The sequence below is a fragment of the Hippocampus comes genome, unplaced genomic scaffold, assembly GCF_001891065.2.
Source record: "Hippocampus comes isolate QL1 unplaced genomic scaffold, H_comes_QL1_v1.1 scaffold326, whole genome shotgun sequence".
NCBI lineage: Eukaryota > Metazoa > Chordata > Actinopteri > Syngnathiformes > Syngnathidae > Hippocampus > Hippocampus comes.
In genome coordinates, this window is record NW_017805930.1 from 902,836 (window position 1) to 916,628 (window position 13,793).

At 44.1% G+C, this 13,793-nt stretch overlaps 1 protein-coding gene and 1 long non-coding RNA gene across 3 annotated transcripts in view; one reads left to right on the forward strand and one right to left on the reverse strand.

The window, feature by feature from the left end:
* The window catches only part of LOC109527827 (uncharacterized), an 11,796-nt gene extending 1,551 nt beyond the window's left edge, over positions 1–10,245 (reverse strand). Inside the window, exons 1-3 of one of the 2 annotated variants that reach the window (XR_002170588.1) lie at positions 10,160–10,245; positions 8,742–8,894; positions 8,256–8,400 (exon numbers count right to left, since the gene is read on the reverse strand). This is a non-coding gene — a long non-coding RNA (uncharacterized LOC109527827). Of the gene's footprint in view, positions 1–8,255; positions 8,401–8,741; positions 8,895–9,169; positions 9,227–10,159 lie in introns of those variants that run through there. The other variant, XR_002170589.1, reaches the window with a different exon arrangement.
* gsg1l (gsg1-like) lies at positions 3,280–13,397 on the forward strand. Its single transcript, XM_019889947.1, has 5 exons — positions 3,280–3,879; positions 8,322–8,369; positions 10,186–10,338; positions 12,252–12,363; positions 12,714–13,397. Exons 1-5 carry the CDS (start codon positions 3,591–3,593, stop codon positions 13,036–13,038), a joined length of 927 nt encoding a protein of 308 aa, XP_019745506.1. The 5' UTR covers positions 3,280–3,590; the 3' UTR covers positions 13,039–13,397.
* The last annotated feature ends 396 nt before the right edge of the window (positions 13,398–13,793 follow it).

The following is a 13,793-nucleotide window of genomic DNA, read 5'->3' on the forward strand; positions in this document are numbered from 1 at the left end:
CACACACACACACACACACACACAGAAAATGGATAGATGAATTTTAGAATCCGAATCAGATTTAGAAACAGAATCGGTTCTACAGTCAGAATGAATTTTGGAATCTTCTTTTAGGTCTTCCAGGCTCAGTACAAACTTGAGACAATCAATCCCACAATCCAAACATACAATAGTTCTTCGTTCCACCTCAAGTTGTGAGCTTTTAGCGCTTGCTACGGGAAATTTCGGGGTCAAGTTCCGACAGTGTGAATAGGAAGCAGCGAAAGGGTCCGTAACCTACAAGAGAAAGTCAATCAAGTCTCTTCGGTGGGGAGCTCATCCCTGTCGCCTTTCGTATTCCGTCATCACGCCATCGAGCAACTCGTGTGTGTCTGTCTTTTCCAACGGGTGTTTGTTGAAGTGTGTGTGCGCACGCGTGCGTGTGTGTCATTGATCTCGTGCGCATCGCTGTCCTAATTTGATAAATTCTGCCCCCGCTGGCCTTGGGCAGATTAATTTGAAACAAGGTGAGCGGAGGAAGGGAAGAGGAAGAAGAGGAGGAAGAAAGGGAGGACAGTCTCGCCTTCCTCAAGGACGCCAAAAGCGTCCTGGCAAGTTAGCATATTTGTGGACCAATTCTTTTGTTTTTTTGTTTGTTTTCATATGATTTTTTTTTCTTCCCACATGTACTTCCATTTTTTTCATGGAATATATACACTGGGAATGTTTGTCAGTGTTTTTTTTTGGGGGGGGGGGGCGTTGCAATAAATTTATATATTTTTTTTAATTTCCTCAATTTGCCCATTCCTGGTTTAGTCTACAGTAGTCTCACATTGATTGACATTCAATCAGTCAGTCTTTGTCTGAATGTGTCCTGACGTTGATTTGGCGACCAGTCTGTCTGCCAAACTATCCAGATTGGACCCTTTTCTCTCGTCCAAATTCACCCAGTATGCCTCATGAAGTGTCCAGTCGGCATATAAAGAAGAAATATTTACTCACTCAGACTGAAGCGGTTGTGATTGGGTGAGCGGTCGCCATCTGAAGAGAGCAGGGGAGGTAGGGGTGGGGGTGTCACTCGAAAGTGCTTGCCAGGGGCCTGACTAAAAGGGTGCAGCAGGTGTGCGCGACATTCGCCACCTGAGAGGTCGCTCATTTGCAGCCAGATCGAAACAGCTGTGAAATTTAAAATGGCCACCAGAGGGATTTTGTTGTCTCTCCGAGGCTGTCGCGGACTTCTGCCGGGGACCAATCTGTCAAGTCAATGAAGCGCCATGCGAAGACACGCCAGCTGTTGGGAAGTCAGCGTTTGGGGAAGGTAACACACTGGGAAATCCTATTAGGACAATTTTTGGGGGGCAAAGCACTACCCTAATTCTCAATCAAATATTAAATAATTCTAAATCTGTTTCAAAAATTCAATCGTTTTCACAAAAGGATCTGATTCTGAATCGGACCCCAAAAAAATGTATATTGTAATTTGAAAACTATTTGTGATTCTAAATCTGTCTGTAAAATGGATTATAAATCTGATACAGATTCTAAAACTGATTCTTACCCTAAAAAACATCTGATTTGAAACCTGATTCTGGTTTGCAAATTATAATTCAAGTATTGATTCTGAAAGCCTTTCATCTTCAGCATTTCGTTGCTCCAAACAAACCCAATGCATGGATTCTTCTTGAAATTTGCACTCACTGGTTCACATGTTTTTTTTTTGTTGTTAAAACTTTCACAGTTGCAGTTAAACAGACGTTGGCTTTCACCTGAACAATTTGTGTCCCCGTCCACTTCCGAAAGGAAGCCTTCAACACATACTCCTAAATCCGGTGACTCAGTGTCAACCCTCGGATGAGAATTAATCCCACCTTGATGTCACACTTGACTTTTTACTCCCTAGGTGGAGTATAGCCTGGCGTCAACGCGGCTTCTCTATACACATTGTGGACAACAAAGAATACAGGTGCCCACTAACAATGCCAACAACAATAACAATGAAAAACCACCATTAAACAAACCTGATTGCCTCTCGGTGGAGCTAATATGAAGTAGAGAATATTTAGGCGCACATCTTCACCCACACATTTACGTACATTCATCCTGAGGAGGACATTTGCATAAATATGTTTCCGGGTCTTGACAAACAACATCGGAGCTGCCTGCATGGACGCCTGCTTGCAAAACCAAAGACAACTGAGCATACAATCAATTGGTGGCTTCCTTTTGCTGGAAACTACTCTTCCCTCTACTTTAGTGTGTGTTGAGCAACAAAGTGTGAAGGGAATGGCAATTAAACACACACACACACACACACACACACACACACACACACACACACACACACACACGTAAACATCTGACACAACGCTGCTGAGTCAGTTAGCGTGTTAGCTCATGGTGAGTAAAATAACACCACAAAAAGTAGCCTCACGCAGATCGTTAGCCGCATTAGCTCAAAGCGAGCGACAAAGTTAACCTTCCACAATCTCACGATTGTCAAATACTGTCCATCAGATAGATAGATAAATAAATAAATAAAAATAAAAAAATGCACTTAGCGCTCCACAATTGTGCAATACAAGTAAAATACAGTAAAACTACTCACACTCAACTAATCTCACACACACACACACACACACACACACACACACACACACACACACACACACACGAAAGAACTATTAAAAAAAGGCAAAGGAATATTAAAACAGATTTAAAAATATAATTCCAATTTGTTTTGTACTGTTTAAATCAGCATGTACTGTATTGTATTGATTCTGCCGTCTCCGGCATTAAGAATGACCGAACATGTATGCAAACACACACGCGCGCACACACACACACACACACACACACACACACACACACACACACACACACACACACACACAAAAACACACCAGAGGCTTGCGATCGGCCTTGGAGTGGGGCTGTAAAATGTCAGGTGATGGATTGTCATTTGGAGGGAAGGCTGGAGGGGGTCAAGTTCTTGTCACCTGTGAATTCTACACCCACCTATCTGTCTCCACCAGCTGATGATCCATCACCAGCTTTTTCACCCATTCTTCACCCTCCATGGAACATGACATGAACAACAGGAAAGAAGGAAGGAAGGAAGGAAACAAGGAAGGAAGCGGAATTTGGGGAGAATGTGTTTGTGTGTGTGTGTGTGTGTTGGGGGGGGGATTTCTGGAAAGATACTGTGTGTGTGTGTGTGTGTGTGTGTGTGTTTCAAAGTGTGTAAGGCTGCTCAGTGTATGTGAAGCACGAGAGCGAGAGAGAGAGAGAGAGAGAGAGAGAGAGAGAGAGAGAGAAAGAGAGAGAGAGAGAGAAAGTCATTGCGCGTGCCTGCCGCGCGCTAAAAAGTCCAGTCACAAGCTGCGGGGGACGTGCACCACACAAGTCCTCCTGTCTTTACACTTCACGCCCGACAAGACCACCGGACCGGAGCGACCACAGGAGGACTAAGAAAGACAGGGGGACGTCAAATAAGATAAGGAGCACGCGGTTCCCTACCCCGTGCGTCATGCCGCCCGCGCTCCAAGCCGCCTGACGCGCCTCCAGCCACTGCCACCACCGCCGCCGCCGCCTTCTCTTCCACCGCCGCGACCATGAAGACGACGCGTAAGTGTCGCGCTCTTCTGTCGGTGGGCCTGAACCTGGTGGCGCTGCTGTTTTCCACCACGGCCTTCATCACCACGTACTGGTGCGAGGGCACGCAGCGGGTGCCCAAGCCCAACTGTAGCGCACAGCGGCGCCACAACTGTATCGACTACGGCGTCAACGAGACGGACCAGAGCAAGGTGCACTACAGCTGGGAGACCGGCGACGACCGCTTCCTCTTCAGACGCTTCCACACGGGAATCTGGTACTCGTGCGAGGAGAACATCCACGAGGCAGGTGGGTGCGGGAGCAGTGCGTAAAAGCGGCGCCGGGCGTGAAGACGCGCAAGTTTGGAGTATGCGTGCGCGCGTGCGGGGGATGTGAGCTGTCAGCAATGACAACCGGTTTTTTTTGTGGCGTGTGACGTCATTTCATTGAAACTTATCAAGGCTGTGATGCGTTCAAGGAGCCTGCACGGAGGAAAGGCGCAGTTCTAAAAACTTGGTACATACGACAGCAAATTTTAACCCAAGATGTGCCCCTAATGTAATTTTGACGCTGATTTCAAAAATGCCTTCATCAGCTTTTGAGATATTTTAATTGTTTGTTTCTGGAGTTCACCTATCCATGCGTTGTACAATTAAGCTGTGATGTGTCAGGAAAAAATCCACCTGTTGCTGAACTTTAACCCAGAAATCAAAAATATGACTAAATACACTATTACATTACATATTATATTATTATTATTGCATTTTTATTTTATTATTATGAAAGCTTGATGTGCTGGAGGAAAAAAACAAGGGCAGATTTAGAATCATCTTAAAAAGTTTACATCATCCCTGATTAAAAAGTGTTGACCAATGTAATAGTATTAATTCATGATTTTAATAGAATGGAATGTTTTGTGCTCCTATTTCCGTGTATAAAGATCAATTAGTCCAGCCAGCTATTTTCCAGACACTGTAAAAAACACAACTTGTATTTTGGGGGTCTAAAGAAGTAATTTAAGTTTAATAAATTACAAATGTAAATGATTGACATTTAACACAACAAAGCAAGCAAGTTGTTTGCGATCACTCAAATTTTATTCAGTTGTAGCGAGGTGAGCTCGAGTTTATCCCAGCTTTTAGCCTGAGTTGGGGTATTCCCTGAACTGGTTGCCTGTCTGTCGAACGGTACATGTGGACAAACAACAGACTGGTCACTAGACAATGTCCTGTCTCTTCTTTGGACAGCAAACCCATTGCTGGATGACTCAATGGCGCCTCTGCAGGTTGCAGCCAAGAACTGCGCTCCATTTTGATCGGCCGCATTTTGGACAGAAATTGAGCTGTTGTGCTTTTGTCAGTCGTAACGGAGCATTTGTGCAACGCCTCGGCCACCTCGCCTCAAAGGTGCAGAACAAAGAAATTTTATAGTTTGAATCCAATCGATTTTTTTCTTTTTATTTGAAAACATTAAAATTGACGTTTTGTCATCCAATGTGCAATAAAAGCGCATGATTGTTCCTTTTATGTCAATTTGGGGTGCCTGCAGTCAAGTGCACACGATGAAAATGGAGAGTCACTCACTGGATTGGATGTTCACCAACGTGCCCACTCTCATGGCTTGCCGCTTCCTCCGTACGTCGGCATGTAGCGACCAATAATTCACGCCATCATTCACTGCTCAATTCGGGAAAATGTCAATCCACCGCCCCAAAAAATAAATTTTAAGTGGAAACCCGTTCCACAACATCTTTGATCATCATCAGCCAAGGTCTGATTATCGTATGCCTCAAAAGGATTATCCTGGGCAATTATCCTGTGATGTGGGGTACAGACGTATTCATAATTGGAACAAATCCGAGCCTTCGTTTCCAATCAAAATTCGCATCGGGCCAATTAATGGAACCCTGTAAAAGAGATTATCTTGTCATGTGGGGTGTGGAAAGAATTATTTTTCCATCTCACTCATCTTGAAAAGAATCACTTTTAAACCTGTTCAGTATTCACGATCATAAATCCTTACACCAAGTTATGCTGAGTTGATCATTTCCAGCACATGACACATAATTGGTGAATGTTTTACAAAATCTCACCATCTTTTGGCTTTTTGGTCAAGTACACAGTCATGTCGATTTTCTTGTGTTTCGACCAGGAGTTCTACGTTCTGATGTTCTTCATCAAACCAATGTTTGCTCTCAGTTTAAATGTAAGGGCTTCTAAGGCTTCCAAAATCAATAAAAGGAAAATTAATCAAACCTTGCACTCCATCCTGTGATCTGTATTTGTGACGATCACCTGGAGGATTCTCCAAGATAGCCCCCCGGGGGAGCTTTATGAATGAGTTCACTTAGGATGTGAACATTGATTGGTGAGCTAATATTTCTTACTAACGATGCTCTTCTCTAATTGGCCACACTTCTTTCAACAACTATCACACTTGCGGTTTCATGCGCTCGTAACGCAAATGATTAGCGATGCCTGTGACCAGGGCAGCGGTGGTGTCTGGCATGTGCGATACGTGCGGTCGCACAGAGCAGCTTTGCTATGTGAAAGGACTGTCGAATGTAGAATGGTTGCATGATGACATGGGGAATTTGGAACCTCTTTATTGGGGGGTGGGGGGCTCTGTACAAGATGTGCAGGGTGGGGATGCGCCTCGCAAAAAGAAATAAATAAATAATACATGCTAATAAACAGCCAAATACAAATGATTAAAATAACCATTAAGCATATAAAATGAAGCTTCAAAATCATGGAAAAAAAATCAATCCATTCTCTCTGTTCCTGCAGTGGGCGTGTCCACCGAATGCTATGAAACCGCACCCCTCATAACTGTCAATCAAATACCACCGCTACCTGGAAAATGAACGCGACTTCATCGAGCGTCTTTCTTATGCCTGCGCACAATTACGTATGTGAGCCGTGAAAATATAACAATAACCAAGCACCTGAAAACAGTCATGACAGCTCGAAGCCCCGGTTCACACGCTGACTATCACGTCGGACTTGAAGCCAAAACCAAATTTTGCCTGACTCGCTATTTCATCTCTCGCTGCGGAATGTGTGCACGGTGGTGGTCCTCCAATGAGGCGCTCTAAAGCGGCCATGCCAGTGGACTATCCGACAGGAAAAGCATCGCTAGCTAATTTCATGTTGTGCTGAATAACTGCTGATGAGCTACCGTACGACATAGTTTGCAGTCTTTGCACATGTTCAACAATTATCTCGAAACATGTATGTTGTATTTAGAAATCAAATTTGGAATTCACTGCAAAGGGTCTTGAAAGAGAGAGGTTATCAACAGTTGAAAGTTGTGTTGTTTTTCATTTTTAGGAGGGTGGGGTTAATTGAACTGGCATTTTATCGTGACAGGTAAAAAGGCTGCAGCAGCAGCCTTGATTTGACGGTTAGTTCACGTGGCAACACTCGTGCCTGAATGGCATTTCAGTGATTAGCTGAGTCCACTGATGACGTTTTAATATTTAACTTTTGGTCCCCGTTAGGATGTGAAAAGCGACGCGGGCCCTTCGGGTTGCGGATGAAGCTTAATTACATTTCAGATTCACGTGGGTAATCAGATGCCTTTCTCTGCTCACTGCATTTTTGGCGGCAGCAACATCCCATCTGTTTTTTTCTTCTCACGTTAACCTTGGTGATGATGAATGTCGCATAACTACGCCGCGCTGGAAAAACACAAAAACGTACGACTACGCTGTGGGACTTGTCTAGTATTGGTACAACTACTTTACTCCTGCTTATTTAATCTAAGAATTACTTTAATCAAAACACGTGCGCATGACTTCATCCGACATTCCTGTCTGAGCTGAGGTGGGTGTGGCAGTGTGATGGTCTGTGGCTGCTTTGCTACCTCAGGACCACAACGGCTTGCTGTGATTGATGGGACAATGAATTCTGTTGTCTATCAGAAAATCCTGAAGGAGAACATCCGACCATCAATTTGCAATCTCAAACGCAAGAGCTCTTAGATCATGCAGCAGGACAACGATTCGAAACACGCCAGCAAGTACGCCTTTGAATGCGGAAAAAAAAAAGTGAATGCAATTGAAATGCTGTGCTGTGACCTTAAACTGGCAGTCCAACCAGCAAGTACGCCTTTGAATGCGGAAAAAAAAAAAAAAAAAAAAAGTGAATGCAATTGAAATGCTGTGCTGTGACCTTAAACTGGCAGTCCATGCTCGAAAACCCACCAATATGGCAGCGTTAAAGCAATTTTGCGAACAAAAGTGGGCCAAAATTCCTCCACAGCGTAGTGAAAGACTCATCACAAATTACCGCAAAAGCTTGATTTCAGTTATTACTGCCAAGCGTGGCACAACCCATTGTTAGGTTCAGGGGGCAATTCCTTTTTCACATTGGTACAGATAGGTTTTGATTTTTTTTTCACCTTTAATAAATTCAATTGGCATTTACAAACTCCATTCTTTATTTCTTTGGGTTGTCTCTGTGTCATATTAAAATTTTGATTAACTAAAAGCTCTGTGTGTGAAAAATACGCAAAGAACACCGAAATCAGGAAAGGGGCAAAAGCTTATTCATGGCACTGTATCAGATACACATCGTAGAGTGTGTCGAGATTTATGTCACTTTGATTCTTTGATCTTCCCCTTGCTCTAATAGAGTCCAAATATGCGTGGGTACGTTTTCTTGATTCGCAGCCGCTCTCACCTTGTCCTTCTTTGCCTCTCCCGTTGCTTCATCTCCCTTGGTCGCGTGTCTTTCTGTGTGTCTCAGGTGAGAAGTGTCGCAGCTTCATTGACCTGGCCCCCGCCTCGGAGAGAGGTGAGTAATGACAGCCATTACGCGTCCTCGCCTGCTCGAGGAAATCACAGAGTGGGAAATGGATGGAGAATTGAGTCCATGCTGAGAGATAGGCCTTCTTTCAATCAGCGGTTCATACATATACATATTTTCCCTTTACCCGGATGCATACATTGTCTACCTACAGATGTGCATCACATCATAGACTATCTACCTACATTCACACATGCAAATTAATATCTCCTACACATAAGTACATCCACACTGTCAAACACAAGCTACCTACCTTCCTGCAGCATATTCAACGCAAATCATCTAATGGCGTGCATCCTGTCATAAACTAATTCAAAAGACGGCACCACAGTATTCTCTTCATCTACGTGCAGTACTCACAAGTGGATGACGGGTCCAAAACACAACAGTTGACCGGGAGGGAAGTGGAAGATTGGGATGAGGCCCCACACAGCACTCAACAGAGGGTCGAAAAAAAAGTTAGCGTCCTTCCTCTGACCAATCGCTTGGTGACGGCCAATATGCTGCTCCCACCTGTGGAAAGAAATAATATAATATGTCGTTCGACATTGTCAAAAATATGACAGGGAGAAAAGACAAGATAAATCTGTTGCGAAAAAAAATAGGAAATAATCAACTCTCCGAGTGTGATATTGTTGAATATTACGATAGCAATATTTAACAAATTAAATTTTTATTATCTAATGAAAGAAATCCTTTTTTTTCCCATGCGGCCAAATACGCAGGCTCAATATATTCTGAGCTAATAAATTGTAATAACTTGCGATTTACAGTGTGATCTGTCATACAAGTATCCCGTGTATGCATGTGGCGAACCCTCTTCAACTTTAACCTCAGCTGTCACGACCTCCTTTTTTTTTTATCTGCGCCACATTTATTGGTTGAAAATCACTCGAGGCCTTGCGTTTCGACATGCTGTCACGCCGTAATCCTCCGATTGCTGGCGGGAGATCAATGGAGAGTGGTCACGCTAATCTTTTCACCTCACTCGTCTGTCAATCGGAGACTAATGAAGTGACCGGTCGCATGCCTGCAAGTGTCGCCTGCTGTCAGTGGGGCGGTAAAAACATTTGATACCTGCTGTGCATGTGATTGCGGCTGAATCTAAATAGGCTGTATTTAATTTTAATTCAGTTTTGTGTGTACATAAAAAAATATGATAGGCCCACATGCATCTCTTGTCGCTCTTCATTTGACTTTTGCCCGAAGTGTGACAGTAAATGGCAAAAGGGAGCATGCAGTCTTGAGACGCGGCTTGATTTCGGTGGGAGCAGATCATCTTTTTTTTTGTGTTGTGAGTGTGGAGGAAAACACATGGAGGAAAAAACAAAAAAACAAAAACAAAAAAACAGCAGCGTGACAACGCGATTCCCTCTGGACTCCAAAAACCCTTTTTGTTTTTTTTTCCATCATTTTTGCAAAGCACACAATTCTTTATTCTCAAGTAATCAGTCAAATATAACTTAAAGTTCTCCCAATACTTTTGCCTAAACTCCATATTTTCGTTTTTTTCATTTCATTTGCTTCACATTTCACTTCCTGTCGATCTCTCTTTTTTTTTTGTTTTTGTCCAAACTCCACATTTTCACTTCTTGCACATGTCCAATTACTTTCGGCCAAGCTCCACATTTTCCTTCATTATCCACTTTGTGTCCCAATATTTTATGGAAACGCCACCTTTTCTCCATCATTTTTCACTTCCTGTAGCTGTTCCATTTGTCCAAACTGCACATTTTCATCGACATTGATGCAGGTGTCGCAACCCTTTTAAGGTGTACCTGATGAGTTGCGCGTGTTGTGCCAGGCGTGCTGTGGCTGTCGGTGGTGTCGGAGGTCCTGTACATCCTGCTGTTAGTGGTGGGCTTCAGCCTGATGTGTTTGGAGCTCTTCCACTCCAGCAACGTCATCGACGGGCTCAAGCTGAACGCCTTTGCTGCCGTTTTCACCGTGCTGTCCGGTAAGGTAAAAAATAAAAATAAAAATCTCACATTCTCTTAAAACGTACAAATAGTCGCACTCACAAATCTTGATGTGTTACTCTACTCCAGTCCTGTTAGTGTTGGTAACAAACAATTCAACGACTTAACCAACCAACTAATCAACTAACCTACCAACCAAATACTCAAGACCAACTAAACTGACTAACTGGCCAACCACTTGACTGACTGACTAAGCTCCAGTACCAACTAACCAATGATCAATAAATCGACCAACAGACTAAGCCTACAAAAACCTAATTAACAAACCAATTAATTTTGATCAAAGCATTCTTTCCTAAATCTCCCGACTGTTTTCATGCTTGGAGGAAGTCAAATAAATATTTTCTGTGTGTGTGCGTTTGTTGCACAGCCCTCTTCTCAGCATTGAACGTTAAGAAATATCGCGAGGCCAGAGAGCGGTGGAACTTGCTGCGAGGTCATCCGAGTTCAGAGGTTATCCTCTCTTGTTGCTCCGCCAGAGATTGGAACAGTCTTAAATCTTACGTAACGACGCGTGTTCGTGTGTGTGTGAGTGTGTGTGCGTGTTCTTACACAAGAAGTTGGCGTCGCCGCTGCCATTCTGTCGATGCCAAGGCAGCATCTTGCATTAGAAGTGAGCAACAAGCACTTCCTCGTCTGACTTCTTTTCATCGTGAGAGGCTTTGTCCACTGAGATCAGTGAGAGAGCATCTGAGAATTGGAATTTCCAGGCTCATTGGGCTCAATATTTGTGTCAAAAGGCAGATTTTAAAATGAGGAGTAACTTGAAAGGATCATCTTTCCTTTGGAAAATGCTTGGGATCATTTTCTGAAAACCTGGTTTAGAACTATTTTTATGAAGACATAAAGTTACACGCTCACACTCAGTCGCTATTTATAAGGACGCAGCTCTTGATTGGTCACCATGGCTCCACACTTTGGTATCTGTACATCTTTTAAAACATGACACTAACACCTCAAAACAAATCTAATTAGGTAAGCCGCTGATGAGTCTTTCACGTGTGTCTGCATGAGCTGACGTCACTGATTGTTCCGGACCTTACACACCGGCTAACTCCGCATAAAAATGTGACGCACGTTTCGTAGAAACAGGAGCGGGTGCGTTGTCAAGGTCGGAGAGGAATGATGCTCTCTTTATGGTCCGCTGTAAATCTCGAACACTTGTTATTTACCACAACCGACCCCCGCCATCCACCGTACCCACACACACACACACACACACACACACACACACGCGCGCGCGCACGGCTAACACGCACTTAGCCAGACATGTGGTGGCGTTTGATGGAGTGTTAAGATGTTGACTGATGATTACGTCCATACGTGCAATTGATCCGACGGTCCCGGCTCGTATTGATCAATGGGGTTCATTAGATGACTAATTAGCGTAGTTCTAGCTGCTCTGATCGACGACTGCCGAGCTGAGCTGCTAAGTAAGGCCTGCCATCTTTTTTCATGCTCACTCTGGATTGTTATCAGTGGCGGGCCATGTCTTTGGTAGCTGCGACTGACTTTTAATAGAGCCACTGTCAGATGACAAAAACATTGAAAAGAATTGAATGAGCAGTGTCGTTAGCCAGCTTGACAGCGAACAAGCAGCGTGATGGATGATTCTGGCTGAGGTCCCACCGGCATCAAGCAATCAGGGCGCTAAACTTCCCAAGACAATGCAAAGAAAGTTCCCGATTGCGATTGTCAGTGGTGGAAGCTATCTGCTGATTAGCTGCTAACGGATAGCAGCTCAATGTAAGGTAGGCTAATGGGAAAGTCGTAATTGGTATTTTTTTACAGGTTGCATCGTTCCACTCAGAGGGGAAAATGGTGGAAATTTTAACCATTGATGATGATGCTTTGTTTTCTGTGAGTGTAAATATTTACCTTTGTGTGTCAGGTCTTCTGGGAATGGTGGCCCACATGATGTACACTCAAGTGTTTCAGATCACCGTCAGTCTGGGTCCTGAAGATTGGAGGCCTCACAGCTGGGATTATGGATGGTCTTTTTGGTTAGTTCACACACATTTCTTCAAGTAATTAAAGTAATTTCTTAAAGTAAGTGTCTAAATTTCCAGAAAAGAATTTTATTTATCCTCCCAGATAAAATCTCAAGTCATTCAGAAGTAAAAAATGTAAATTGCTGCGTTCTTAAACATTGATTAACTGAGAGTATGACTCAGGTGGGACTCAAATTCTTACTCACCAGCATAAGCAGCTGATGCCTTGCCCGTTTTGCCACTGGACCTACAAATGACCAACCCTGGAATAAACTCTTGTTTCTACCATGTCCACGACCAAAGCAGCTGAATCAGATGATTGACTAGAAACTTCCTGTTCTAATGTTGTGCTCCCCCATCAGCATGGCGTGGGGTTCCTTCACGTGCTGCATGGCTGCCTCGGTCACCACGCTCAACTCCTATACCAAGACAGTCATCGAGTTTCGCCACAAGCGCAAACTCTTCGAGCAGGGTCTCCGCGAGGAGCAGAACTTCCTGGACCAGGAGGCCTTCCACTACTTCCGAGAGCGCTCCTTGCAGTCTATCTCGGGCACGCTGGACATCTACCCGGGTCCTGGGGGCATACCCGGGCCCCCTCCGGACCCAGTGGTGGGTCGGTCCAAGATGAGAACCGCTTCCGTTGACTTGGGCGAGAACACGGACTCGCTGGGGGAGGAGCAGTGCTGAAAAAGGTCACAGAGGTGGTTCTGAGCAAGAACCTGGACCTGGTTCTAGCATTACAATTTGAATTTGTAGCCGCCTTTACTTTATTAAGACTTGACAAGACAAATGGAAATTTCAATGAAACAAGACTTGAATTGTACACTTTGTCCATACATGTAATAACAAAATATGACATACCATATAATGCAACAACCAATACACTGTATCAGATCCTTAAAATTTGTGGAATTTTTTTTTCATTTTTGATTTTAGCACATTTCACATTTATGTGTAGTATTTGGATGTAATTTTCAATATATAATTAATCAGAGGGTGGGTTTGCACGTCTGCTTCACAGTACAGAGGTGCAGGGTTCGATTATGGCTGCGGCCTTCCTGTGTGGAGTTTGCATGTTCTCCCCGTGCCTGCGTGGGTTTTCTCCGGGTATTCCAAAACATGCATGGCAGGTGAATGGAATACTCTAAATTGCCCCTCTGTGTGAGTGTGAACGTGGATGGTTGTTCGTCTCTGTGTGCCCTGTGATTGGCTGCCAAACCAGTTCAGAGTGTATCCCACCGAATGCCCGAAGACAGCTGGGATAGGCTCCAGCACGCTCATTACCCTCGTGAGGTTAAGTGGATTAGAAAATGGATGGATGGATGGATGGATGGATGGATGGATGGATGGATGGATGGATGGATGGATGGATGGATGGATGGATGGATGGATGGATGGATGGATGGATGGATGGATGGATGGATGGATGGATGGATGGATGG

Bases quoted from the DNA above. Each gene is read 5' to 3' on its own strand.
- gsg1l (XM_019889947.1), top strand. From the start codon at position 3,591: ATGAAGACGACGCGTAAGTGTCGCGCTCTTCTGTCGGTGGGCCTGAAC. The intron at 3,880-8,321 runs GTGGGTGCGGGA...TGTGTGTCTCAG, and splicing joins GGAGAACATCCACGAGGCAG to GTGAGAAGTGTCGCAGCTTC. The intron at 12,364-12,713 runs GTTAGTTCACAC...CTCCCCCATCAG, and splicing joins GATTATGGATGGTCTTTTTG to CATGGCGTGGGGTTCCTTCA.